The sequence below is a fragment of the Leuciscus leuciscus genome (genome assembly GCF_965113295.1).
Source record: "Leuciscus leuciscus genome assembly, chromosome: 22".
In the NCBI taxonomy this organism is placed as follows: Eukaryota; Metazoa; Chordata; class Actinopteri; order Cypriniformes; family Leuciscidae; genus Leuciscus; species Leuciscus leuciscus.
Genome location: NC_138746.1, coordinates 31,464,251 through 31,490,126, shown reverse-complemented (window position 1 = coordinate 31,490,126; position 25,876 = coordinate 31,464,251). Strand labels below are relative to the sequence as shown.

Sequence of the window (25,876 nt, the reverse complement as noted above, 5' to 3'; positions counted from 1 at the left end):
TGTCTTAAAATTTTCATTTTGAGGTGAACTAATACTTTAAAGCATATTAAAAACACCACATAGACATATAAACAACATTAAAAGCTTGATTTTCACCACAGGGGGACTTTAAGAATAATTGATGCATTATACTATTTTGTTTAAGTTACTTTTTAGAGTAACTTATCCAACACTATCATGGGTAATGTAGATTTTCACCACAATTTCAGCTGTTAAACGTGATTATTTAAAAAATAAGTGGTTGATGGCAACAAAAGCATATGGAATAAATGAACAACCTCAGAAATCACAGTAGGTGTGTCTTTAAAGTTTTTACTTCTGTAACCGAACTGTTCCTATATTCGCCATAATCCATGACAATTCTGTAATACGAGTCCGCTCATCCGGTGTCGATTGTTTTCTAGTGAAAGCAATTATAAAGTGAAATTATTAAATAATTCAAACTCAAATAAATTCATGTATTTATTTATTTGTTGAAAAGCCACGTAATAATAAGTGACTTGCCATTGTACAATGACTGTAGATTATTTGTCATATATATATTGCTGGCACAGGTTGTATGATCCTGTCTCTCCAGTGAACACCTGTCTGTTTCCATTACACAGGTGTGTGTGTGTGTGCTTCAGAAGCTTCAGTGTGGTGTCTGATGTCCTCTAATGCTGTTTGATGTCACCATCTTTTCACAGTCTCCTTCATTTGGATTCAGGCAGTTGTGCAGCGTGAATACGATACTCCTACTCGGAATACATCCAAGCATAAAAGTGGCGTAGCGCAGTGAAAAAAGCCAGACATTACCATTACAGTCACATCGGCGTCACGTCTCAGTGCTTCGGTACTGTTACAGCGGCTCCTGCGCAAAGATGATTATGTTGTTTATACCATTTAGAACAACTGTGATCCACATATAAGTGTTCCCAGATCTTTGTGCTTCATGCATTTTTAACCTGCACTTTCTCTTCCGCACAGCGGTGTGATGTGTTAAAAGCCTGCTGTTTTTAGAGAGCCGTTTTTCTTAGGAAATCAAGCTTTTGAGTATTTCAGATGCAGTTATAGCACATGGGTATTAAAAGCGTTTGTGCTGAGTCAATAATTGAATCCACAGCACAGGGGTTCCAGTGTAATGTGGAGTTCAAAAGCTTTGTGCAGCTTCCAGCCAAGACTTATTTACACAGCACCTTTTCTTTTATGATAAGAGTCTGAGTCTGGCCAGAGCATATCACCTTCAACACTGTGTGTATTTGTATGATATACGTATATATGTATGTATGTATGTGTGTGTGTGTGTGTGTGTGTGTGTGTGTGTGTGTGTGTGTGTGTGTGTGTGTGTGTGTGTGTGTGTGTATATATATGTGTAATGTATACATAAACGTGTGTATATATATGTATACATACACGTATATATGTATACATACATATATATATATGTATACATACATATATACACACACACACACACACACACACACACACACACACACACACACGTACATATATACGGAATACCATACAAATACACATAGTTTGTGTGTGTGTGTGTGTAACAATACATAGTAATAAACAGTAATATTTACAAATAATATCCAAAACAATTTGAAGCAAGTAAAATAGATTTTTTTTATTCAGTTTTAACTAAGAATCATTATTTTTTAAATCAGATTCACTATTAAAATCATGCTAATTGCAATGTTAGTTCATTTTATATTGCCAACAAAAATATTAATTATTAAAAGCACAAACAGTGTTCCATTTCAGTCTGTGCATTGTTAGGGTTTTCTCACACACACACACACACACACACACACACACACACACACACACACACACACACACACACACACACACACACGCACGGTTTCACTATCTTTGTGGGGACTCTCCATAGACATGGTTTTGCATTTTGGCATTTTCAAAAAAACTCATCCTGTATGATTTATAAGCTTGTTTCCTCATTGGGACCTCAATTTAGGGAAAACTTGGCTTTATAAGATGTGTTTTCACGTACTATGACATCTAATGTTCCCTTCCATGACTTTGACTAAGCAGCTCTCTATTTCCGGCCAGGGATCGAATGCGGAAACGGACACCCAGTGTAGTCGTGTCTATCTCCTCTCTCATACAGCGGCTGCCAGGAAAGCCAAATAATAAGGAAGGAGATCATTGTCTATAATTAATGAACGGCCTCCGATCAATCTACCGAGCTGCTAAAGAACTGAGACAAATGGAAGGCCAATTTTCCAGTGGGTAATGCAGTAATGAATCCTCTTCACTGACAGGAGTATGCTAAAGGATTCTGCATGATGAAATACTCATTAGTCTAAACTATATAAGAAACTTGATGGAAATGAAATGAGATCTGAGCCAGTGGACAAAATATCTGGAATTATCTCGAGTCTTTCTGCAGGTTACATGACACACCAGTGGATGCTGATGAGTGGGACATCTTTCATTAGTCATTGAATCATGAATTCAACCGATTCGTTCAAAAACACCTCAACTTCAACTGTGTTGTTCGAAGACGCGACGGTTAATCCTGCTATGGCTTTTTCATTGGCAGAGCAAATATAGTAGAATCGTACTATAATTTAGGGTCCATTTCACATCAGCTATAAAGTGTGAAAACAATATGCTTTCTCAATAAAACAACTAATGGTTTCAGTTTATATATTTGATCAGTGTAACGTATCTGCTAGTTGCGAAGCTTTAAAGGGATACTCCACTTTTTTGGGAAATAGGCTCATTTTACAACTCCCCCAGAGTTAAACAGTTGAGTTTTACCGTTTTCGAATCCATTCAGCCGAACTCCGGGTCTGGCGGTACCACTTTTAGCATAGCTTAGCATAGATCATTGAATCGGACAGGACCATTAGCATCTCTCTCAAAAAAATGACCAAAGAGTTTCGATATTTTTCCTATTTAAAACTTGACTCTTCTGTAGTTACATCGTGTACTAAAACCGACGAAAAATGTAAAGTTGCGATTTTCTAGGCTGATATGGCTAGGAACTATACTCTCATTCCTGCGTAATAATCAAGAAACTTTGCTGCCGTACCATGAGTCCAGCAGGCGTAACGATATGACGCATCGCCTGAAAATAGGTCTAATAGGTTAGACAAACTTAGTCCCGGTCACGTTGGAAGTTACCGAGCTGGGGACTATTTTCAGGCGCTGCGTCATATCATTACGCCTGCTGGACTCATAGTACGGCAGCAAAGTTTCTTGATTATTACGCAGGAATGAGAGTATAGTTCCTAGCCATATCAGCCTAGAAAATCGCAACTTTTCATTTTCCGTCGGTCTTAGTACACGATGTAACTACAGAAGAGTCAAGTTTTAAATAGTTTTTAAATAAAAATATCGAAACTCTTTGGTCATTTTTTGAGAGAGATGCTAATGGTCTTGTCCGATTCAATGATCTATGCTAAGCTATGCTAAAAGTGGTACCGCCAGACCCGGAGTTCGGCTGAATGGATTCGAAAATGGTCAAACTCAACTGTTTAACTCTGGGGGAGTTGTAAAATGAGCCTATTTCCCAAAAAAGTGGAGTATCCCTTTAAGTCCCCCAGTGGTGAAAATGAAGCTTTTACTGTTGTTTACTGTTGTGGTGTTTTTAATATGCTTTAAGACAAACCGTTGCTGAGTATTTTCTCCTTAAAACTGCAGTGAACCAAAGACAGTCTCAAAAACACGGTTTGAAATCGCTGGTGTTTCTGACGTCACAAACTACCTTGTAACCAATCAGATCAACGTGTGATCGTCAACGAGTGGATCTCTGAGCTGCTGTGAGTGAGTGGAGGCGGGGCTCATTTACATATTCATAGAACCACGTATACTTAATGAGGCACGGGTGTAGAGTTACATTAAAGCTATTTTAAGGCATGAAGGCATAAGGAATATTTTAAATATCTCATTCTGGTGATCAAAGATGAGTTTTAAGGGATACAATTATTGACTACAGGACTTTAAGTGTTCTGTCCGTCATTAGAATGGGCGAATCTGAGGCAGTAAGTGCATCGCCTTACATATTATAAAGTTTACTGTGGCCGACCAAGTCTCTGCGCTGGTGCGAGTCAGTGGAGGCGGGGCTAATTTGCATATTCATGGTTCTGCGTATACTAAATGAAACAAGGCTGTAGAGCTATTTTAAGGCATGAAGTTGTTTTTTCACAGGATTTTTTTTTTAAATATGTCATTCTGGTGATCAATGGTGAGTGTAAAGGGATAATTATTGAGTACAGGGGGACTTTAATCATTAAACACCATTTTGATATTACAAAAGAAAGAGATGTTTTTCCTGGTGAGCTTGTCAACTATGTTACTGTCAAACTGTTTGCCACTACATACACTGATTAAGTGCTACACTTTAACTGACTCAGATAGTCAGTGGTTTTTGGGCTGTTTTGCCATACAGTGATGATTTTTAAAGACTTCTAAGAATGTTATTTTTTGCAGATATTTGTGTAAAATTGATCATAAATCTACTTTAATTACATATAGCCTCACACCCTGCATTAAAGGTAGGGGAGAAGTAAAGAAAAAAAAAAGGAATCAGAAAAAAAAAAGAAAAATAAACAATTCTCCAATATGAATCTTTTCTTATTCCATTAGTTGTTGCTAGGATTTCATTATAGTGCATCCCCACTAACATTAGGAGAACACAGTAAATCTTTAATGTTGTCTAAGAAAGGTTTCCAAGTCTTATGAAAAAATCTGAGGGATCCGGCGAGTGAACATCTTCTCGAGTGTAATACAAAAAAAATATTTCTTGGATCCACATATCGTATGATATGGGGGCAACGTGTTTCCATTTAAGAAGAATGGCTCGTCTAGCTGAAACTGTAGTAGCAGTGATAACCCGGCGAGATGAGGCAGATCAGTCAGGTTTCGAGGACACGTTGAAGAGGGCTGTCAGTGGGTCGGGGTCCAGGTCTGTGTTAAGAGCATTTTTAACCGTATCAAAAACGTTTGATCAAAAGTCTGCCAGAAGGGACAGCTACAAAACATATGAAGGTGATCATCAGAAGACTGCTCACAACGATCACAGGCATCACTCCTATCTGGAAATAATCTGGCCAATCGGGCATTAGTAAGAGGGGCTCGTGGAGCGTCTTACACTGGAACATACTGATGAAGAGTGAACAAGATTCAGGACGCCACTCCATCGTTCATCAGTAACAGAAACTCCTAAGTCCTGCTCCCAAGACACTTTAAGGGAAACAGTAGGGTCTTAAGGGTACTTAAGTTATAAATAACTGAAATGAAATGTTTCTGACCTGCATTCAAGGTGAGACATTGATCAAGGGGGATTTCAGAAGGGCGATTGACAAAGTGGGGAAAGAACTTTTGAACAAAGTGTCTAACCTGAAAAAACGAATCAAATGACTACTGGGCAGATTGTATTTAGTAGACAAAAATGATAAAGATGTAAAGACCCCATACATGTCGAGGCCATTGACTGACCAAATGAGGAATGCAGGATCAAAGCAAGATGGAGCCAAAAGGTGACTCTTCCAAATGGGTGTGTAGATAAAAGCTCAATGCAAACTGAAAGGTTTCCTGAACTGGAGAGTTATATTGACAACTGGATTATTCGAGATTTTAGTAATAGCTAAAGGAAGCTGAGAGCAAATAACAGAATACTAAGTACCTTTGGATGATGCAATATATGTGAGCCCAAGAGGCTGGTTTCAGCGTGGATCGAGCTGTTCCAGTCGAGAATATGATTAATATTACAAGCCCAGTAATAAGTCAGGAAGTGCAAGGCCTCCTTCAAATTTAAGAAGTTGAAGATTTCTTTTTTTCTTTCTTCTGAGAAGCACCGGCTTGTTTCCCCATAGAAATGAACGCAAAGTGCCATCAAATTTACACTCTAAAAAACCCTGTGTTGTTTCAGCCCACGTTTGGGTCAAATATGGAGAAACCCAACCACTGGTTTAAAATGTTCAATTAAATGTTTAATCTATACCTTTCGTATAAGGAAGGAAAAAAGTAATGGTAGGAATAAAAATAAAATAAACCACATTGGGAATGAGAGTACTTCTGGAGTAAAATGTAGCATCCTCAAGTTTTTTCTTTTGTATACAGTTATATATATATATATATAAAAAAAAAATTTAAACAAACAAAAAAAACTGATTGGATCAGGTACCCAAACTACTGGCAGAGTAATAAATATAGAACTATATATCTGATTAAATTACAAACAGATACTGTGTTGGCTGGCATTGCCTTGTTTGATACTACAATTGATGTCTTTTATGCCCCCCTTTTTTTATTTTTTTATTTACTTATTTATTTATTATAATATTTGAGACTGTAATATCTGTTTCACAAAATCTGTTCTGCTGTTTTTTTTTTTTTCTTGTTTTCTTTCAGCCAATATAACCAATTGTTGAATGTCTGTTCTAAGTTTTCAGGTACCATCCAAATGTAAGGAAATGTTGTAATTACTGTAATAAAAACTTAAATAAAAAAAATAATATATATATTTTTTTTATCTAACCATTGTCCATATTTGACCCAAACATGGGCTGAAACAACCCAGCATTTTTTTTTTAAAGTGTAGTAAAAAAAGAAAAGACTCATTAATACAATATGTTGAAAAAGATAAAGGAATTTGTGCAAAATAACCATTGTAACTAGATTAATGTGACCGACAAGCGATTAAGGAAGCAAGGTCCATCCAGACATTTCTCATGTGGTTTCATCCACAAGTGGTTGAAAATTCAGGTTCTGTATTTTGATGGTCCCCACGTTACACCTGCATGTCTACTAACTCTCATTAGAGTGTTAGTAGAGTATTAGTAGACTGGTAGGGTTAGGGTTAAAATAAGTTGACATGTAGTTGCAAAGTTACATACAGTCAACAGAATGCTCAAAAGGGACAAAAAATAGTGTTACCGAACATTCTTAAATAAATTATTATAGGAATTGGTGAATATGCAGTTTTTTTTTTATGAAAAAAATAAATGAAAAAAATATGTACATAAGTACATTGTGTCAAATTATTAATTTAAATGTCAGTAGACCTACATAGTAGTTAAAGGCACTTAATATAAAGTGGGACCCTTAAAAAAAAAAAAAAAAAAAAAAAATTACGATGCTGCTTTTTAAAGTCTCAAGGTGTTAATTTATGCAGTCATGCTGGAATCTGCCAGACAAAACACCAGATAATTCTTGTCAGCTCTGTTGATATGCTTTACTGACCCTAATTAGTGCATGTAATTGTTTGACAATTCCACTGAAGGTTTGTTCACACACTGTTGCTATGTGCGTTAATCAGCACTAGACCCTCATGACCAGCAGTGGGCAGTGCTACACCGGCTCAGCTGAGCGTGACGTCACACCGAAAACACACATCCATGAACCACCTGGAGGCGACGACGCTGCCAAAGCGTGCACAGTTCAAACCCATTGTTTAAAATAGTTTTATTTGTTTTAAAATATACATCAGTTTACAAATTCAGAAAATAAAATCAGTCCAGTCATAAGCATGTTTTTTTGTTTCAGGGGAAAAATGATCTGCGCATGGTACATCTAACACAACCATGGAAGCTTTACCTGATCAAGTAAAATTCAAAATAAACTCGGGCATGGAGGAACTGCATGGCAAGGGGGGGGAAAGCACCATGTTGCTACAGTTACACACAAACAAGACCAGTAGACACGGTATGTGGAGCATATGCACCAGAAATCTGCCCGAAGAGTTCAGAAGACAGACGGTAAAAATCACACACACATCTGAGATTGTGGGAGTCAACACCATCAACATGAAATTGGTTTTTGCACCCTTAGAATATCCCCTCACAATCATGGGAGATTTCCCCACCACGTTAAAGCATCAGTACAGTAAGATTTGGAGTTTCACAGACCTTAATGTCAAAAACAACACAAGAATAAAACTAAAGCAAGCACACACACAGCAAAGAAAACAAAACAGTGTCCGGATTTCTGAGTCTAGTGTTAAATTACGCAATGACTCTACAACACACGAATCACAACTAAGAGCTTGCGTTCGTAATGTTAAACATTTCTGAGTGAAACAGGATATTCAAATCACAAAATGTGGGGCAGAACTTTATTTTATCTATTAGGAATTGATTGGATGGAGAATAGTCGTTCCATAGCTTTTGAGAGCTTGTTGAACCAATGCTTAAAGCAGCCCTAAGAAGTGGCCAATGAGAAACTTTAGAGTCAGCTTGACATTTTAAATCTTGTTGATGGTCACATGAAAGTTGGTCTACTGATGAATAAAAACATTCATATATCAGATCAAAGGAAAAGGTGCGCAGATTCCGCACCGCCTTGAAGGTTAAAGGGAAGATAACGTGAATCAAATATGTTTTTCCATCACTGAGACGGGACTGGAGTGTTGCTTGGAAGATAACCTTGACTTGTTTTTGTTCATTCTTTAGATTTCTCAGTAAAGATTTTGCATGACTTGCGCACAGCATGCCCGAGGGTCACCTTGTATTAAATAACACGTATGCGTGCAATTAAAATTTGAGTTATTAAAGTTGCATGAGAGCAGAAGAGAAAGGCCTATTTATACACTCGGTGTATTAGACACATCCTGACCGTTGTCACGTCTTTTTTTGTATTTATTTGCACAACCTGGGGCCTTGCGGTGTAACATCTGATGAGATTGAATTATTTAAGGGCGTCCATTTCCACATGCAAGAAGAACCTGACAGACTGTACTCCGTCTCTTTAAAGCATCACAGAACTATTTTAGAACATGATCAAATATTAATTATTCAGCATGGTCGGTAGTTACACTTCAATTAATCATGGGCTATTAGTGGTACTCCCATATATTGCGAAGCAAGATTGATAACTACATACGAAGACAAGAAGAGTAAGTGTGGACTTGGGAGCCCTTCGTTCTGCCCTTCACTGAGGAACGTATAGCTGCGTTCTTCAAGGCCAGGAGTGCTGTGGCAGACCAGCTATGAGGTGAATATATGGTGAACGTGATTTCACCAAGTGCAACATGTTCCTGGATCAACGTTTCAATCAACCAATCTCATTTTAGGGACAAGTTTACAGTTCATGTCAAGTTTAGGCTTACAATCTTATTAAATCACCTATCATTTCCCACAGATTTTTATAGGGTTAGGTTTAGGGATAGGGTTAAAGGATGAGTTCACTTCAGAATTAACATTTCCTGATCATTTACTCATCAGATATTCACGTCTTTCTTTCTTCAGTCGAAAAGAAATTAAGGTTTTTGAGGAAGACATTACAGGATTTTTCTCCATAATATTGACTTCAATGGTTATCAACGGGTTGAAGGTCCATATTGCAGTTTCAGTGCAGCTTCAAAGTCTCTACACGATCCCAGCCGAGGAATAAGAGTCTTATCTAGACAAACCATCAGTCATTTTCTAAAAAATAAAATAAAATCATAATACTTTTTAACCACAAATGCTCGTCTTGCACGTCCACGACTTCACGCATTACTGACGTTGGATAGGTCAGGCGGAAAATGTAGAGTAGGGCGAAAAACTCATTTTCTCCTCCAACTTCAAAATCGTCCTACATCGTTGTTTTACCTTTTATTAATTTTGTACAGGCCGTTTGACTTATTCTTTGCACGTTCGCTTCGTAAACACTAGGTTGGTACTTCCGCCGCGTGACCTTCCAACATGATTACGTAATGTGTGGCGCATCACAGCCATAAGAACCTTATTCCTCGGCTGGGATCGTGTCGAGACTTTGAAGCTGCACTGAAACTGCAATTTGGACCTTCAACCCGTTGGACCCCATTGAAGTCCACTATATGGAGAAAAATCCTGGATTGTTTTCCTAAAAAAAAAAACCTAATTTATTTTCGACTGAAGAAAGACAAACATCTTGGATGACGTGGGAGTGAGTAAATTATCAGGAAATTTTAATTCTGAAGTGAACTACTCCTTTAAGACTAAATATGTTGATCCAGGAACATGTCAAAATCACGGTGACCGTGAATATATACAGCAAGCATTCTACAAAAGTCTGACATCTTTCCAGTAATACTGTTAAAATGTAATACATGCTGCTGTACATTCTGACTGGCTGATATGTACATAAATAAAAGACAAACCTAAAAAATCATAAGTGCTCAACATACTCTTAAACATGAAGAACACTGTTGCATATCACCAGTGGGGTAATGTCTCAAGTCAGTCGGTATATTCTGTGTCCAATTACTTAAAAAATACACTGATTTTTAAAAGCACAACACTGCATGACGTACAGTACTTGAGACCCAGGGTGGGATATTGACTGGTCAAGAGACTATAAACTTGTAGGCCTAAATAAAAAGAACACAAAGCAAGCAGCACTTTAAAAAGGCAACACAGAGTTTTAATCGTCTCTAAAATATATTCATCAAAACAAAAGAATGAGGATGCTTGTAATGGTCGCATCTGAAACTCTTTGAGAAATGCTGATAAATGTTAAAATGCTATTTGAACGAGGCTTGAAATGAAATGACTGAAATTTAAGACTGGAACACACAGAACAGAAAATAATAACTTGTAGAAAGTATCTGCTGGACAGACTGATCATCCATAAATGAAGAGAATTCAGATTTACACACACACACACACAAAAAAAAAACAGAAAAACACTCTAAATGATGGCGGGATGTACATTCCCCTTAAAATACAGCAGTATAATTAGTTAACGAATAATAAGGAACCAAAGAAAATGGATGCTACATAAAGATGATTACATTCATTAAGATTAAAACATGGCTTGAAATTAGGGTTTCAAAAACAAAGCAATGTGTTCGTGTCAGTGCCATTCTAACAAACAAAGGCATGCTTCTGGCTGCAATCTCTGCTTTTTAACTCACTGTCTATTATATGCAACATTCTGCATTTCAAAGTCAGTAAAGTCATCATTACAGACAGAATGCTTTGCTATGGTTCAGGGTTTTGTGGTGTTTTTAAACAGTACTATATGCATAGTTTTTTTAATAAAAAAAAAAAATTAATATGCCCTCTGAATGGAAATTTGTGCCATCAATAGTGAGGGGACGCATTTATACACCTCTAAATTGGAGGACATGAAAAACCAATGACACATCCAAATGTTTCAGCCTTACTTGCAAAATATTTTACTCATAAATACTGGCCATTGAAAAAATAAGATTTTTTTTTCCCCCAGATTAAATCATTAAAATGCCAGATACAGCTCTGTTTGGTTTGCATTTCCATGCAGTGTAATAACTAAAGTGTAATATTGTACGAGATTGTACACCTTCTCATTTCATTTTACGACAGGATTTAGTAACCCGTGCACTTCTTGTACACTTCTGCCAGTGCTTAACTGATTTGACGTGAGAAATGGGACACTTTAGACCAGCAAAAGACAAATAAATACACACAAAAAAAAACCTAACTCTAAATATTTACTTAAAATCATAATCAGTTTTAAATACCATTAGTCAAACAAAACAGGTCAGAATGAAAATCAGGAAGTATATCCATCATTGAAACATATATACCGAATACATCAAAATCCTTTCATAAGTCATGTTGTTTATTAAAGTACAAAATTTGTCCTTAGGTTGGATGTTGAAATACAGTGGTAGATCAATGACGAGAGGTAACTGAAAACTTGAGGTGAAGGATCCTCTCAGTTTATGGTGACTAAAAGCAGACTAAAGGAACAAGATGTTCTTTTAAAGGGTGATGAAGAGCCCCCTCTGTCAGAGCAAGGGTTAGGCACTGAAAATTGACAAGAGAGTCCCGTAGATTACATTTAACCTGCTTCAACCAGCAGAATGCCTGACACAGTGGTATCTGTGGCCATTTGGTACTATCCCATCTCCCACAACAAAGGGATTGTACTGGGATACTGGATAGATATCCTTATCTGGCTAGAAAACTCTCACCCGAGGGCAAAAGTAAAAGTCAAAACATCCATGTCTGCACAGTGCCACAGGGTTCAATTCTAATGCTGCTCAATCTTGTCGCCTCTGAAGGACTCTTTCTCTTACAAAACTGTGATTGTATGGCTATGTCCTGCTGTTGCCCATTCAATCATGTCACATCAAGCAGAAGCAAGTCTCGGACTGGTGAAAATCACCTTAAATCAAACTATGACATTCTTGTACGATCCCTGAAGCACTGTCCACTCACTAGCCGGAGTAATTGAAGTTGCAGTCGGTACTTTACCACTGATCCATCACTCCCATAGGTTCAACAGATAAGAGAGATCCATGCCTCAAAGAGAGGACAGAAGAGTCACAATGATGCCTCAGCAGCATGATCTGGGATAACTACAGCAAGGCTGATTCGATCCCTTCCACTCGTCGTGTGCTGCTATGACTAGTGATTGCTAGTAAGACAAAGAGCACTCAAGGTAAAAAAAAAAAGCAAAACGAAAAAGAGAAATATAAGCCTGGAAGTCTCAGTCCAGCAAGTTTCCATGCTCTTGCGCTCTGGTAAGGCTGTCTTTACGGTGCAAGTGATGAACTCCCATCCTCTTGGGACTCTTCAGAGGTCGTGTGGAGCCAGTCCGAGGCGGCTTGTCTGTAAAATCCTCAAGGGCAGCTACGACCTTTGAGCCAATGACAGGTAAGTCCTGGGGAAGGATATCTCGTTCCTCAGCTGAACTCCCTGCTGATCCCGCATCTTCAGCGAACTCTTGATGCTCAGCAGAAACTGGACTGCTCTCAATGGTGACCATGGTGTCTCCACTGGCACCATCATTGTCAAGTGGATCAAGAGCCATCAGTAGGTGTTCACCCTCTTCCTGGGAAAAGTCACCTCCATATTGTGTCTTCTTTGCCCGGAGCTCCGCCATGCTGCTCGTGTCAGTATCCAAACTGGACTCTCTACTTGCTGTCCAGCTCTGAGCCGAGGAACCCTCTTCGCCGTCAGAGTAAGCACCTCTCAGAGCACCGTCTCCTGATTTCCCATTGTGACTTTGGAGATCTTTCACCGTCTCACTGCTGAAGGATGTACGGTTGACAAGGGAGCCGTCTGTAGACGGTGCCATTTTTTCTACAAACATGCGCTGCCAGTTTGCCAATAGATCCTCCTCAGAACTACCAGAACTGGCAAAAGCACTAGGCGGCTGAGGTGGGCTGCTAAAGGGACTCGAATGACTGGAGAGAGTGTCCGTAGCATCCATCTGCGGAGGTGTGCGCTGGTGAGAAGCAAGTCCTCCGCCGGAAGATGAGGAGGTCCCCGACCGCCAACCCCCATCAGATACAGCAGGGCTATTGGGAACGGTGCGCTGGCGGTCAGCGGCCTCCTCTTCATTCTGTACAAGACTCAGAGAAATGGCCTGACGTGTAGCATAGGTGCAGTTGGGAAGAGGGCTGTTCTTGGGGATCTTGACTTTGTCATCTGAAGTGAACTCAATAACTTTGCGACCAGGGTAGAGCGGGTTTGGTGGTGGAGGAGCTGGGTAAGGATTCAACTTCTCAAAAGAGGGGGCGGCCCCATCTTCTCCTGTCGGACCATCTAGGCAACCCTGGCTTCGACACATGCCATTTACATGCTGTTGATCAGAACCAGCACCCGCAGGAGGCCTTGCATGAACAGGACCACCATTCTCATGCCCTCCACCATTATCTTGTGGTCCTGTCATGTCCACATGCACGAATACATCCTCGGCCACTGGCCGACCTGCACTGCTGCTTGACTGGGCTGAGTTGAGCACCAGGGGCTCAGGCTTCTCAAGAACTCGAGCGATCACCGAAGTGGGCACCACGTCTGCGGGAGTCAGGCTCAGTGTGTCAGGATCCTGGGCTTGAGCTCCCTGAGAGCCCTGAGTCTTGTTAGGCAAGCTGCTCTTCATGTGCTTGTTCACCATGTCCTGTAGCTCATATGGCAACTGCAAAACATTATAGAAATAATAAACACACAGACAAACCAGCGTGACAAGGGATCATTTTCCAGCAGTATTATTTTCAACCAGTTTTACACAATATATGTTATCCATAAAAAGATTGAAACTGATCCTGAAAAAAAAAAAAAAAAGCCTGGATAATAAGACCTTCATTGTTACTTTGGCTTTAGGCTTGCTTAGTGTTAATATATTCAACAATATTATTGATCTGTCTGCATTGACACCATTATATGAGAACAGAAATGAGCTGGATGATGAAATCACTATATGTATGAACTAAATTAATAACTTTTTTACAGCAAAAATAAACAATCACTGAACTTACTTAAGCTGGACTATGTTGTTCTTCTTGATCTGCTGTACAGCAGAAACAAACTTTGTTGCATTATTTTCCTGTTATCTCTGTAAAGCTGCTTTGAAACCATTTGTATTGTAAAAAGCGTTATATAGATAAAGGTGACTTGACTTACTATGAACAGGCATTCAAATGGCCTCATTTTGAATAGATGAACAGGGTCAATTCAGTTTCTTGTGATTTTTAAGGACCAACCAAAGGTATATTTTATTACATAAACCACAAAAGTAGAAATGTATGAATGTTTACACTGTTTTCCCCATACAATAGAAGCAGCAGTGATTAGGGAGAGTGAAGATCCAAAAAGGACATTAAAGTACCATCAAATAGTCCATACAACTTTTTGTTCCAAGAGAGTAAGTTTGGGATAGGTTAGAAATAACAGAAGGATGAGAATCTTCTTTCTTGGGAGAACTATGCCTTTAATCTCGTCTAGTCCAATAACATTTTAGAGACCACATTTGTTGCTCTGAGATCTACGTAGTTTTCATATAGCACATTTTGTAGATGTTTTCTCTCTTGCAAGTAATCTCAAAAGGTGCAGTTTCACTAACATGTACTCAATGAATGCTTGGATGGGAATTAGATGTTCAATGAGGCCTATCTACCGTACTGCACCAAAGGTTATCTCAGTCATGATCAAGAACAGCAGAAAATGGCATTTTTTCCATTTAAAAAAAATGCCCTCGCCCTGGTGCGAGAAAGAAGTAAAAAAAGAGTAAAAAGCTCACCTCAAATTAGATAATTACCGAAGAGGGGAGACAGACAGAGAAAGAGAGAGAGAGAGACTAAAAGAAAAAAGGCAGGTGATGAGGCCTTTATTTCATTCTGTAGTGTGGCACGATTTAACGAAGTCAGTCTAGGTCATTGATTTGTGAAAAAAAAAAAAAAAAGGCAGGGAAAATCAGTGATCACACAGCCCTGCTCAGCTTTATGTTGTAACGATCCTGTGGGGCGCCAAATACCCCCAAAAACCCTTACTTCCACTGGGTGTGAGGGCACGGGAGAATTGATCTGTCCAGACCCCGTTCCCAAGCATGACCCCTTCATGGCCTTCTAGCTTAGAAATCTACATGACACTCCCTAAATCAATTGTCCCAGGGGGCAGAGTGCATGTGCATCCAATGACCACTGAAGCGTCACATGCTCGTGTGGGAAAGTCAGATGATACACAAAGTGCTACAATCCATTGAACACAAAACAACTTCTTTTCACCCACAGAAAATCAGGACAAACTCAGGTATGTTTAACGACCGGTCAATCTTAGCCAGAAAAATGTTCAGTATGGAATGGACTTTATCCTATAAGACTAAAGTCTGACTACATGAGACTATATACAATCTCAGCTGCCTAAAACGCACTAAACTAGGGATGCACGATGTACCGGCCACCATATCGGTATCGGCCGATATATGATCATTTATAATGTTATCCTTATCGGCCCGATAAGAAAATTTGGCCGATATATTAAAGCCGATAAATAATGTATTATTTCCTTCAGCTGAGACACTTTAGATGCGCACTGTTTGTCAAGACGGTTTTGAAATGCTTGAAATATGATTGAAATCACTTAAAAAAAGGAAAATACAGTTATGTGCAACATGTGCAGTGCAAGTCTGTCATATAGGCTACATACAATTATAATGAGAACGTTATAATTGCGTGCTTGGGACTTTGTTTTTGTATTCAGGCTCTCAATTCATATAAAAATTTAGATTTAGATTAATCGGCCAATATATCTGTTATCAGCTTCCAAATGTAAATAATTATCGGTTATCATATTGGCCAAAATTTTCATATCGGTGCACCCCTACATTAAACATACAAATTGATATATGACTTGAGACTTACATAACCATAATTATATATATTTCATTTAGGTCATCTTCAGCTAGTGGCATGCTAGTTGTCATCTTCCCCAGATATCCTAACAAAGAGAAGCCCCAATTCTTCACATTTTTGCAGTGACCTACACTTAAAGACTGCATGCAAATTACCATGCATAATTTCCATCTTTAGCTAAAGATAGAGAATTGCTACATGAGAGCTTCTATAATAACTCTCAGTCTGCCAGCACTGGACTGAAGCATAATGGCTCTCAGAGCACTTCTAAAGCTGTGAGAGAATACACAAGTGGCCTGTTTGATGCAATGTAGTGCAGATCAGTTTGACATTCATTTGGAGAATTTTACAAATGGTGCTTTACAAGTGGATGCTTTAAAACAGTGGCTTTATGTTAGAAGTACCAGAATAAAAACAGGTAATGGCTTAGGCTCAATTGAGTCTAAAAATAACCAATGGAATAGTCTGTGGTCTCTGCTTGCAGGGCAAGAGGATAATCTGGACAATGAATCAAATATCCTCTAAAAAAATACCATGGGTCCCAGTAAATACACTTCATCACTATAGTACTCATAGAGAGAGATCACAATTCAGTCACTGATGTCAATTCAATAAATTAAAAAAGGATGAAGACAGATCCTTTGTGAATTAATTGATGACAAGGAGGAAGATACTCTCTCTCTCTCTCTCTCTCTCTCTCTCTCTCTCGAATTTAATGCCACTTTTTCAGCATAACCTAAAAGTTTGGACAAATGTAAATTGAAAGATATTCTCGAAAGAGAGAGAGACGTTTCAGATAGCGCTCAAACAACGAACTGATTCCTCTTTTGCGTTTCCTTGCCCTTGAACAGACACATAAACACAAAATTATGTCAAAATACCCGTCTAAACGCCCGTCTCGGCAAGTATTCTCTCGTTTATGTCATAAGTGAACAGTTGAGAAAGACGGATGTTTGTCAGTTTTTTCAGTCCGTGCATTCGGTCTTAAGGTGACAGCTAATATTCCTACTGTTGTCTGTGTCATTAATATTAATAAAACAACAAAATACAGCTTTAACAAAGATACAACTAAATTTAATTTAATTTCCACAGTGAACAAATAGTGTTATTTTACATTTGGGTTTAATTATTAATTTCTGTACCTGAATATACTGTTAGACTTTGTAACTTTGTTATTTAGTATTCATCTCTGCTTGTAATTTGTGTATCTGTTCTTGTTTTATTACTGACTGTTCATTTGTTTTAAATAATGTGTGAACTTTATCAGTTAGGCTAGTAGTTTTTGATGTAGCATCGAAGAACTTCAAGTGAGCTTTAAGTAATAAATGAAAAGCAAAGTTACACGTTCTTCTAAATCTGCTGTACAGAAACCTTGTTGCATTATTGTCCTGCTATCACTGTAAAGCTGCTTTGAAATAATCTGTATTGCAAAAAGCGCTATAAAAATAAAAGGTGACTTGACTTTTTGATTCAAATTAGACAAATCTACCTTTTTATTTGTAACTGACTTTTAACTATTAGATGACTAACTTGTAAGTCTAGCCCAAGCAGTTTATGCAACCGGCCACAGACTTAATGCTGTTTGCAATACAGATCAACAAGTACAGACAGAGTGATAGATGTGTTTAATGTGGAGAGCAGGCCGCAGGTGATAATGTCCTGATGTGTTCAATACCCATATGCCCATGAGGTCAAGCCGTCTTATCATACCTCTCTGTTCTTGTACGCACAGAGCTGTCCATCAGCCTGAAATCTGCCCTACTTTCCCCCACGGACAGACACAAAGGCCAAACAGACGGATGTGTCTGGAGCCTGGCACCTTGTCAATACGATGCCTTTTCTCTGCGAGCGAGACCATTCGTATCCAAAGACCATCCGTCAGTCAGTCAGTCAGTCATATTTATTTATAGAGCACATTTAAAAACAACAGCTGTTGGCCAAAAAGCCGTACAAAGTGTCAACAGGTATCCTAATGAGTGAACATAAAACACAAATAAACAATGCACTACAATTTATACCACAAGGCCCCTTATGACCATAGGCAACGGCCATTTAAAAGGGTTTTAAGTAAAGGTTTAAAATCAATGTATGTTTGTGCAGTCTTTATGTAAGATGGCAGATTGTTTCAAAGCTGTGGAGCTGCCATTGAAAAGGCACGATCTCCTTTCAGTTTTAATCGTGTCCTTGGAGCAGTCAGCTATAGACTACTGGTTGACCTACGTTTTCTAAAAGCATTATGGTGGGATGAAAGGAGATCAGAGATGTATGGAGGAGCCAGTCCATGCAATCCCTTATAAGCAAACAATAGTGTTTTGAACTCAATATGATGTTTAACTGGAAGCCAATAGAGAAAGAACAACACTGGCGAAATACACTCACCTAAAGGATTATTAGGAACACCATACTAATACTGTGTTTGACCCCCTTTCGCCTTCAGAACTGCCTTAATTCTACGTGGCATTGATTCAACAAGGTGCTGGAAGCATTCTTTAGAAATGTTGGCCCATATTGATAGGAAAGCATCTTGCAGTTGATGGAGATTTGTGGGATGCACATCCAGGGCACGAAGCTCCCGTTCCACCACATCCCAAAGATGCTCTATTGGGTTGAGATCTGGTGACTGTGGGGGCCATTTTAGTACAGTGAACTCATTGTCATGTTCAAGAAACCAATTTGAAATGATTCAAGCTTTGTGACATGGTGCATTATCCTGCTGGAAGTAGCCATCAGAGGATGGGTACATGGTGGTCATAAAGGGATGGACATGGTCAGAAACAATGCTCAGGTAGGCCGTGGCATTTATACGATGCCCAATTGGCACTAAGGGGCCTAAAGTGTGCCAAGAAAACATCCCCCACACCATTACACCACCACCACCAGCCTGCACAGTGGTAACAAGGCATGATGGATCCATGTTCTCATTCTGTTTACGCCAAATTCTGACTCTACCATCTGAATGTCTCAACAGAAATCGAGACTCATCAGACCAGGCAACATTTTTCCAGTCTTCAACTGTCCAATTTTGGTGAGCTCGTGCAAATTGTAGCCTCTTTTTCCTATTTGTAGTGGAGATGAGTGGTACCCGGTGGGGTCTTCTACTGTTGTAGCCCATCCACCTCAAGGTTGTGCGTGTTGTGGCTTCACAAATGCTTTGCTGCATACCTCGGTTGTAACGAGTGGTTATTTCAGTCAAAGTTGCTCTTCTATCAGCTTGAATCAGTCGGCCCATTCTCCTCTGACCTCTAGCATCAACAAGGCATTTTCGCCCACAGGACTGCCGCATACTGGATGTTTTTCCCTTTTCACACCATTCTTTGTAAACCCTAGAAATGGTTGTGCGTGAAAATCCCAGTAACTGAGCAGATTGTGAAATACTCAGACCGGCCCGTCTGGCACCAACAACCATGCCACGCTCAAAATTGCTTAAATCACCTTTCTTTCCCATTCTGACATTCAGTTTGGAGTTCAGGAGATTGTCTTGACCAGGACCACACCCCTAAATGCATTGAAGCAACTGCCATGTGATTGGTTGATTAGATAATTGCATTAATGAGAAATTGAACAGGTGTTCCTAATAATCCTTTAGGTGAGTGTATGTTCGCTTTTCCATGTTCCTGTTAACAATCTTGCAGAAGCATTTTGAACTAGTTGAAGACATGACAATAGGGACTGTGAGACACCCAAGAATAGTTCATTACAGTTGTCTAATTTTGCATGTATCACAGACTCCATGTCTCTGGGTGATAAAAATGCCTTAATATTCGCAATATTCTTTAACTGATAAAAGCAACTTCTGACCACACCACTGATCTGTTTGTCGGAAGTCAGAGCAGAGTCAAAAGTAACGCTCAACGTAAAATCCGTGTCTCACAGCACGACGGCCCTAACACACACTTTTCATGCTAAACGCTTCAATAAAGCACATCATGCAGACATGGCTTTTTTATATCCTCTCCCTCTCTCTATTCTTTTGGTCTCTTTCTCTTTATCTCTCTCTCTCTCTGACTATTCCTCTCTGATCCCAGTCTGTAAAATCAGAGGTCCATGTCCATAACAAAAAAGTCACTGGGCAATCGTGCACTCTCTCTCTCTCTCTCTCTTTTTCTCTCACCACCATCCACGAGTGTCACTGCGGAGTGTAAAACACATTCAGACTCCAACAAGCCCTCTGCGGAAGGGGTACTAGTAGCCAAAATTTAAATCATGTCATAATTTACTCCTCATGTCATTTCAGCTTTATTCTCTTTCTTCCGAAACACAAAAGATGATGTTTAGCAGAAAGTCTGAGCTGCTCTTTTACATAGAATGAAACTGGATGGTGTTTTATACCGCCAAACTCAAAAAAGGACAAACAATATAAATCATATTCCCAGTCTTCTAAAGCCATATTATAGCTTTGTTTGCGGAATAGACTGAAAGTGACCGTATTTTGTTATAACTGAAGATTAAAAAATTTACCGTTTAATGTTATTTTTTAGTATTATTTTTCTTTATTCATTTTCATAATCATTTCATAATGTATTTTGTGAAGTCAGAGTATGTTGTACATGTGTGCTGATGAGCTATATTTTGCTCAGAAGTATGTGTGCAATGTAACATGTTCACTGAACAGAGATGTTCCACTGATGATGATACTTCAAATGTGTACAGTTGGCATATTCTTTGAAAGGAAAGGATTGTTTTTCGACTGATGCAAATGTACCACTAATGTATACACCGAAGGATAGTTTCTTAATATGGAAAGTAGATTGTGCCATGTGTAAGCATGAGGTATACGTTCCATTTTAAACATAAGCAACATGTTTTGCTCCCTTACAAGGAGGTTGTAACTAAGTCCCTCAGTGGTGTATATAAGCTCAATCCTTACTGTACTGACTCAGAGAAACATAAAGGCACGAGGGGGTGAGGGAGGAGAAACACAGAGAAACCATTACAGCTGGCATGATGGGGTGAGAGGAGAGAGGACAGAGAAATGGGGGCTACCTCGCCTGTAGCCTTATTCTTCCATGCCTGTTTCTCTCCTGTTTGACGCATGTATAAAAATAATAAATGAGAGATCTCTTGGCAAAATAACTGGTGTAGCTTCCATGATTCAACAATAATGGGGAAAAGCATGATTTTCAAATCTACAATAATCTTACTCTGAAATCATATTTACATTTCAGGAGATCATTTTTGATGCTTAGCAGTGTATTATTGTCCATGTTCTTTTTTCGCAAACAAAGCTGTTGTATGGCAACACTGTTTACAACAATCAAACGATATGAGATGAGTAAAATGACAGAATTTAAATTTTTGGTGAACGATTCCTTAAAATATGGGAGGGGATGTGCCTTAAAACTAGGTTCTTATGAGGAACAGATCCTATTACTTACATCAGCAAACTTGTGGTTCCTGAAATGCGATTTATTGCACTTCAACAGCTGCACAGCCAAATTACAATCCTGCCGATAGCGTTCCTGCATGAGGACAGAAAATGGATACAAGAAAATGTCAGGGGAAACAGATACGAGACACATCAAATAAAGAAAAGTCATCAAAGTAAACTTTTTTGGAATGAAACTTTCCTTAAAATTAACAGAAATGCTCAGTTATGAAAGAAGACAGACAGAGTATCAGTCAACAGTTTGGAAACACTTGACTGAATGTATGTTTCACAAGATCATTACAAATCTATTGAGCTAAACACACACACACACACACACACACACACACACGAGTTGGACTGGATAGAAGGAAATGCAGCCAACAAGTGTGTCAATAAGAGTCTTCATTTAGCTTTTTTTTTTTTTTCACTATGTGATCAATGCTTTCATTTCAATATTTTGATGACTTCATTATTACTCGAACATAGCAGTTCTCAACCTTTAAGACAACAATATTAAAGGCCTCTTAGCGTTAGTTTGGTTTTCAAAACGTATTTTTAATCTGTGGGCGCTCAACTATAACTAAAACACTTTATTTTTTATTTTTTTATAAACGTATTGTTCCTACTTTTTACATGAATTTACATGACTCTTCCAGTTGTTTGTGATTAATTGGATAATGATTTAAATTTTATTTTTTGTCAATTTATCCACAATAAAGCTAGGCATAAATATAGATTCATATATAGATTGTAAAAGAATAAATATAGATATGTGAATAAAGATCTTAGGCCACCTCGTATATTATGGTTTTCAAAGACTATGGGAACACTGGTTTGTGGTTTTTCAAAGGAAACAACAAGTGAATCGAGGGGTCAATTAAAATAAGTTTTGCATTATTTTAAATAATATAAGTTCATCTCAAGGATCCATTGAAAGTTTGCCGAGCCCCCTGGTTGAGAACATCTTCTCTAACATGTAGAGAAATAAATGAATAAATAATAATGAGTAGTTCTGTCCAAACGTTTCACTGAAAATTTGCAAGTAAAACAAGGAAAATGGCACCCAAGGTCGCAGTCTTCAGGATTTATAACTAAAAAAGCTTATTAAGGGGGAAAGAAATTCTCCCGACATTAACCTCTGAGGAATGAGCTCTGAATGATGTGTGCTCTCTCTGTATAAGGAGATGAAGCGCTCTGTTTAAACACCGCGAACAGACGGATATCAGTTTCTTCAGTGCTATAATTAGTTCCCTGTGGCACCGTTTCACACATGGGGTGTAATAAAGGCCCATTTCAGAACAACCTGCTTTGTTATTCCTCATGGAGTTACTATCTTAAAAACCCACTGCCAGAATACTGTCTGCTAATTTACAGTCCGGTGTCAATTACTTAAATGCCAACAGTGTTTATAAAATGCGAATCAAATCTCTTAGTATAAATAAAGGGCTTTCCCATACAACCAGGGCCATAGATAGTATTTAAAACAGGCAGTATTTGATGTATAAATGCTGGTCTAGTGCACAGTCTATGAGTGTTGTTGTTTATGTGCAGGAGACTCGTGTTCCCCAGTAAAGCTCCATAAGCCAGACATCATTTCTGTAATCTGACAGTAGACTTCAGTGAAAACTCAGCGCAGATCCTCCTCATGCAACTTTCAATTTTCAGCTCCAGTAGTCATCAATCCCAGCTCTGAAAACTCGAGCCCGAAACGTGCCTCAAACACAAACACACACAAAGCTCTGATATTGCACGTACGTTCAGTTCCTCCAGCTTGTCGATAGTATTTTTGGCGTCCACGAGTTTATTTGTGAGCTCCACTATCTCTTGATCCATGGTTTTCTTGTCTCTTTCCACTTTACGGAGCTGTGAGGAGAAAAAGGACATTCATGTTAACTTAAATGTAAAAGGTCACATGTGAGGTTAAACGTCTCTCTTATAAAACAGTGGCCATTTTAGCCGTTTGATAAAACAAAACAACTTTTCCTTCAGTCCTAATATCATTGCTGACATGGCACCGGCTGCAAAGAAAAAGTCATCCAAAGAGCCCGGGAATGAGGTGCATCCCATGGGAAAACAAAGACGGCAAGGAGTCATAATCACTTTGCTGAATCTCATGGCAAATAAGCATCACAGTCTCTCGACGTGTCATCTCCTCTGAGTCTCCAGTATTGTGTCTATCTTTGATAAACAAACTTTTGCTTTCAAATACATATGCTAGTTTTTTTTCTACGTTGATCTTTTGATTTTTTCTTACAACGACAGTTCACAGTGACCACATCTGTCAGGGTTCAAAAAGATACGACAACATTAAAAGTCCCTTCGTAGTACTCCACATACTGTACACTACCATTCAAAACTCTGGGTTAAAGGGATAGTTCACCCAATAATGACCCTCAAATCACCCTCAAGTTGTTCCAAACCTGTACGAGTTTCTTTCTTCTGATGAAAACGAAAGAACCAAACAGTTGATGGACCCCATTTACTTCCATTTGGGTGAACTATCCCTTCATTTTTTATGCTATATTGTGTATATAACAGGGGTGTAACGGTACACAGAATTCACGGTCTGGTACGTACCTCGGTTTTGGGGTCACGGTTCGACACGAGTTAGGTAAAACAAGAAAAAGCAACAAATCCCCAATGCTGGGTTTCTTTTCATTTATTTTGAACAGAGTTGTGCAAATTACAGTTTGTTCCACTACAGCCTCCTTTAGTGTATTAAGCATGAGCCGTAAACAGAATGCACTCTCGCATAGGTCAGATTTTTTTGTAGGGCTGATAAAACAACAAAATTGATTTGGTCACAGTCAACTACAAAACTCTCTTGTGTAATAAAAGTACAAAATAATTAGAAAAATGAAAATTGATCAGAGATTAGTTTTCTTTACGCGTTAAGAGTTCATTAACATGCGGTTACAATGGCGGAGGCACAAAGTTCAATATTACGCTTTTTTCAAGAAATCCCGGAAAGATGAGCAAAAAGGAAGAAAATGCTTCCCATTTACAGGACACGTATGTTTCATCACTGGACTGTAGTAGTGAGACTTCAACGAAACCAATCCGCACAATGCCAAATATCTCATAACAGCAGAAACAACTTAAAATACTCTGTCATTTATGGTAACAGAGAGAGTAGGACATGTAAATTCAAAACTGTAAATGGTCTATTTTTTTGTATACACTCACAATAAAAACAAAACATTGTGCTTTTGTAAAAAAACAAAAACAAAACAAAAAACAGGATATTTTCTGCCGTCAGTTTCCTTTCCGTGAAACTTGTGGAGCGCGTCACGAAAACGAATCGAAACTCAGCGTATACTGTAGGATACTCTACTGTATGAACTTGTTTTGGGTTGGTCATAGATCGTCTCTTCTTCTTCTGCTCTTTTTCCTGTTGTGGCTGTTAGCAAAAAGCGTTGCATTACCGCGCGCGCCCTTCTGGATTGTAGTGTCAATCACTTGTGACTGAATGTATTCGTCGTCCGACTGTATGCATTGAATCGTAACCGTTCACGACGAACATATGCACTGTTACACCCCTAGTATATAACAGTTATATTGTGAATAATATCAAAGATGGTTGTTATTCACTGATAATCTTCACTGTCTTCAATGGACTGGACTGGAATGAGCATTGCAGTTTATAAACACAATGAAGAGCTTCTTTTCATATTTCGTCAGATGACTCGGGACTTGGTGTACTCTTGGTACATGTCATATGGAATATTTTGATGGTCACTATGAGCTGTTGTTGAGATTCTTTGGTTACACTTCACAATAAGGTTTCATTAACTAATAATGAACTGCACTTACACAGCATTTATTAATCTTTGTTAATGTTAATTTAAACAATATTTTATTAAAATTTTGTTATTAGTTAATGCACTGTGAGTGTGAACTAACATGAACAAACAATGAACAGCTTCATTTTTATTAACTAACATTAAAGGGATAGTTCACTTTGAAATTAATTTTTGGTATGTTTTAGCTTACCTCAAGGACATCCAAGATGTAGGTGTCTTTTTTCCCGCAGTAGTTTCAATTTTGATATTTTTAGGTCAAACCGTTCTTGTCTGTCAGTCATATAATGCAGGTCGATGGTCACTGTCTCAAAACACAAGCACAGAGTCCAAATTAAAACAATTCCCCGTCGTCCAAATTAAACAATTCCCCATCGTAAGTACACATTGATGGCCTAAGACACGAAACGAGCGGTTTGTGTGAGAAAACGAACAGTATTTATATCGTTTTTACCACTTATACGCAGCCATGTCCGAGTGATCTGATCTGACGTGTACGCAGACTGGTGCATAGATATATACACTAGACGTCGCCTTGTCTACGGCAGTTCATTGGAACGAATGTCTTTAAGGCGACATCTAGTGTATATATCTATGCACCAGTCTGCGTACACGTCAGATCAGATCACTCGGACATGTCTGCGTATAAGTGGTAAAAACGAT

General features: G+C 38.6%; 2 protein-coding genes across 4 annotated transcripts in view; one reads left to right on the top strand and one right to left on the bottom strand.

The window, feature by feature from the left end:
• Nucleotides 1-25,876, top strand: part of lrrc73 (leucine rich repeat containing 73) — a 176,592-nt gene that overhangs the window by 23,270 nt on the left and 127,446 nt on the right. The window lies entirely within an intron of this gene.
• LOC309487078 (tight junction-associated protein 1-like) overlaps nucleotides 8,356-25,876 on the bottom strand; it is a 112,746-nt gene continuing 95,225 nt past the window's right edge. For all 3 annotated transcript variants that reach the window (XM_082154605.1, XM_082154607.1, XM_082154606.1), the window contains 3 exons: nucleotides 23,169-23,276; nucleotides 21,421-21,504; nucleotides 8,356-13,833 (listed from right to left, as the gene is read on the bottom strand). In XM_082154605.1, coding sequence (XP_082010731.1) covers nucleotides 12,400-13,833; nucleotides 21,421-21,504; nucleotides 23,169-23,276 — 1,626 coding nt within the window. In that variant the 3' untranslated portion in view covers nucleotides 8,356-12,399. The remainder of the gene's footprint in view (nucleotides 13,834-21,420; nucleotides 21,505-23,168; nucleotides 23,277-25,876) is intronic.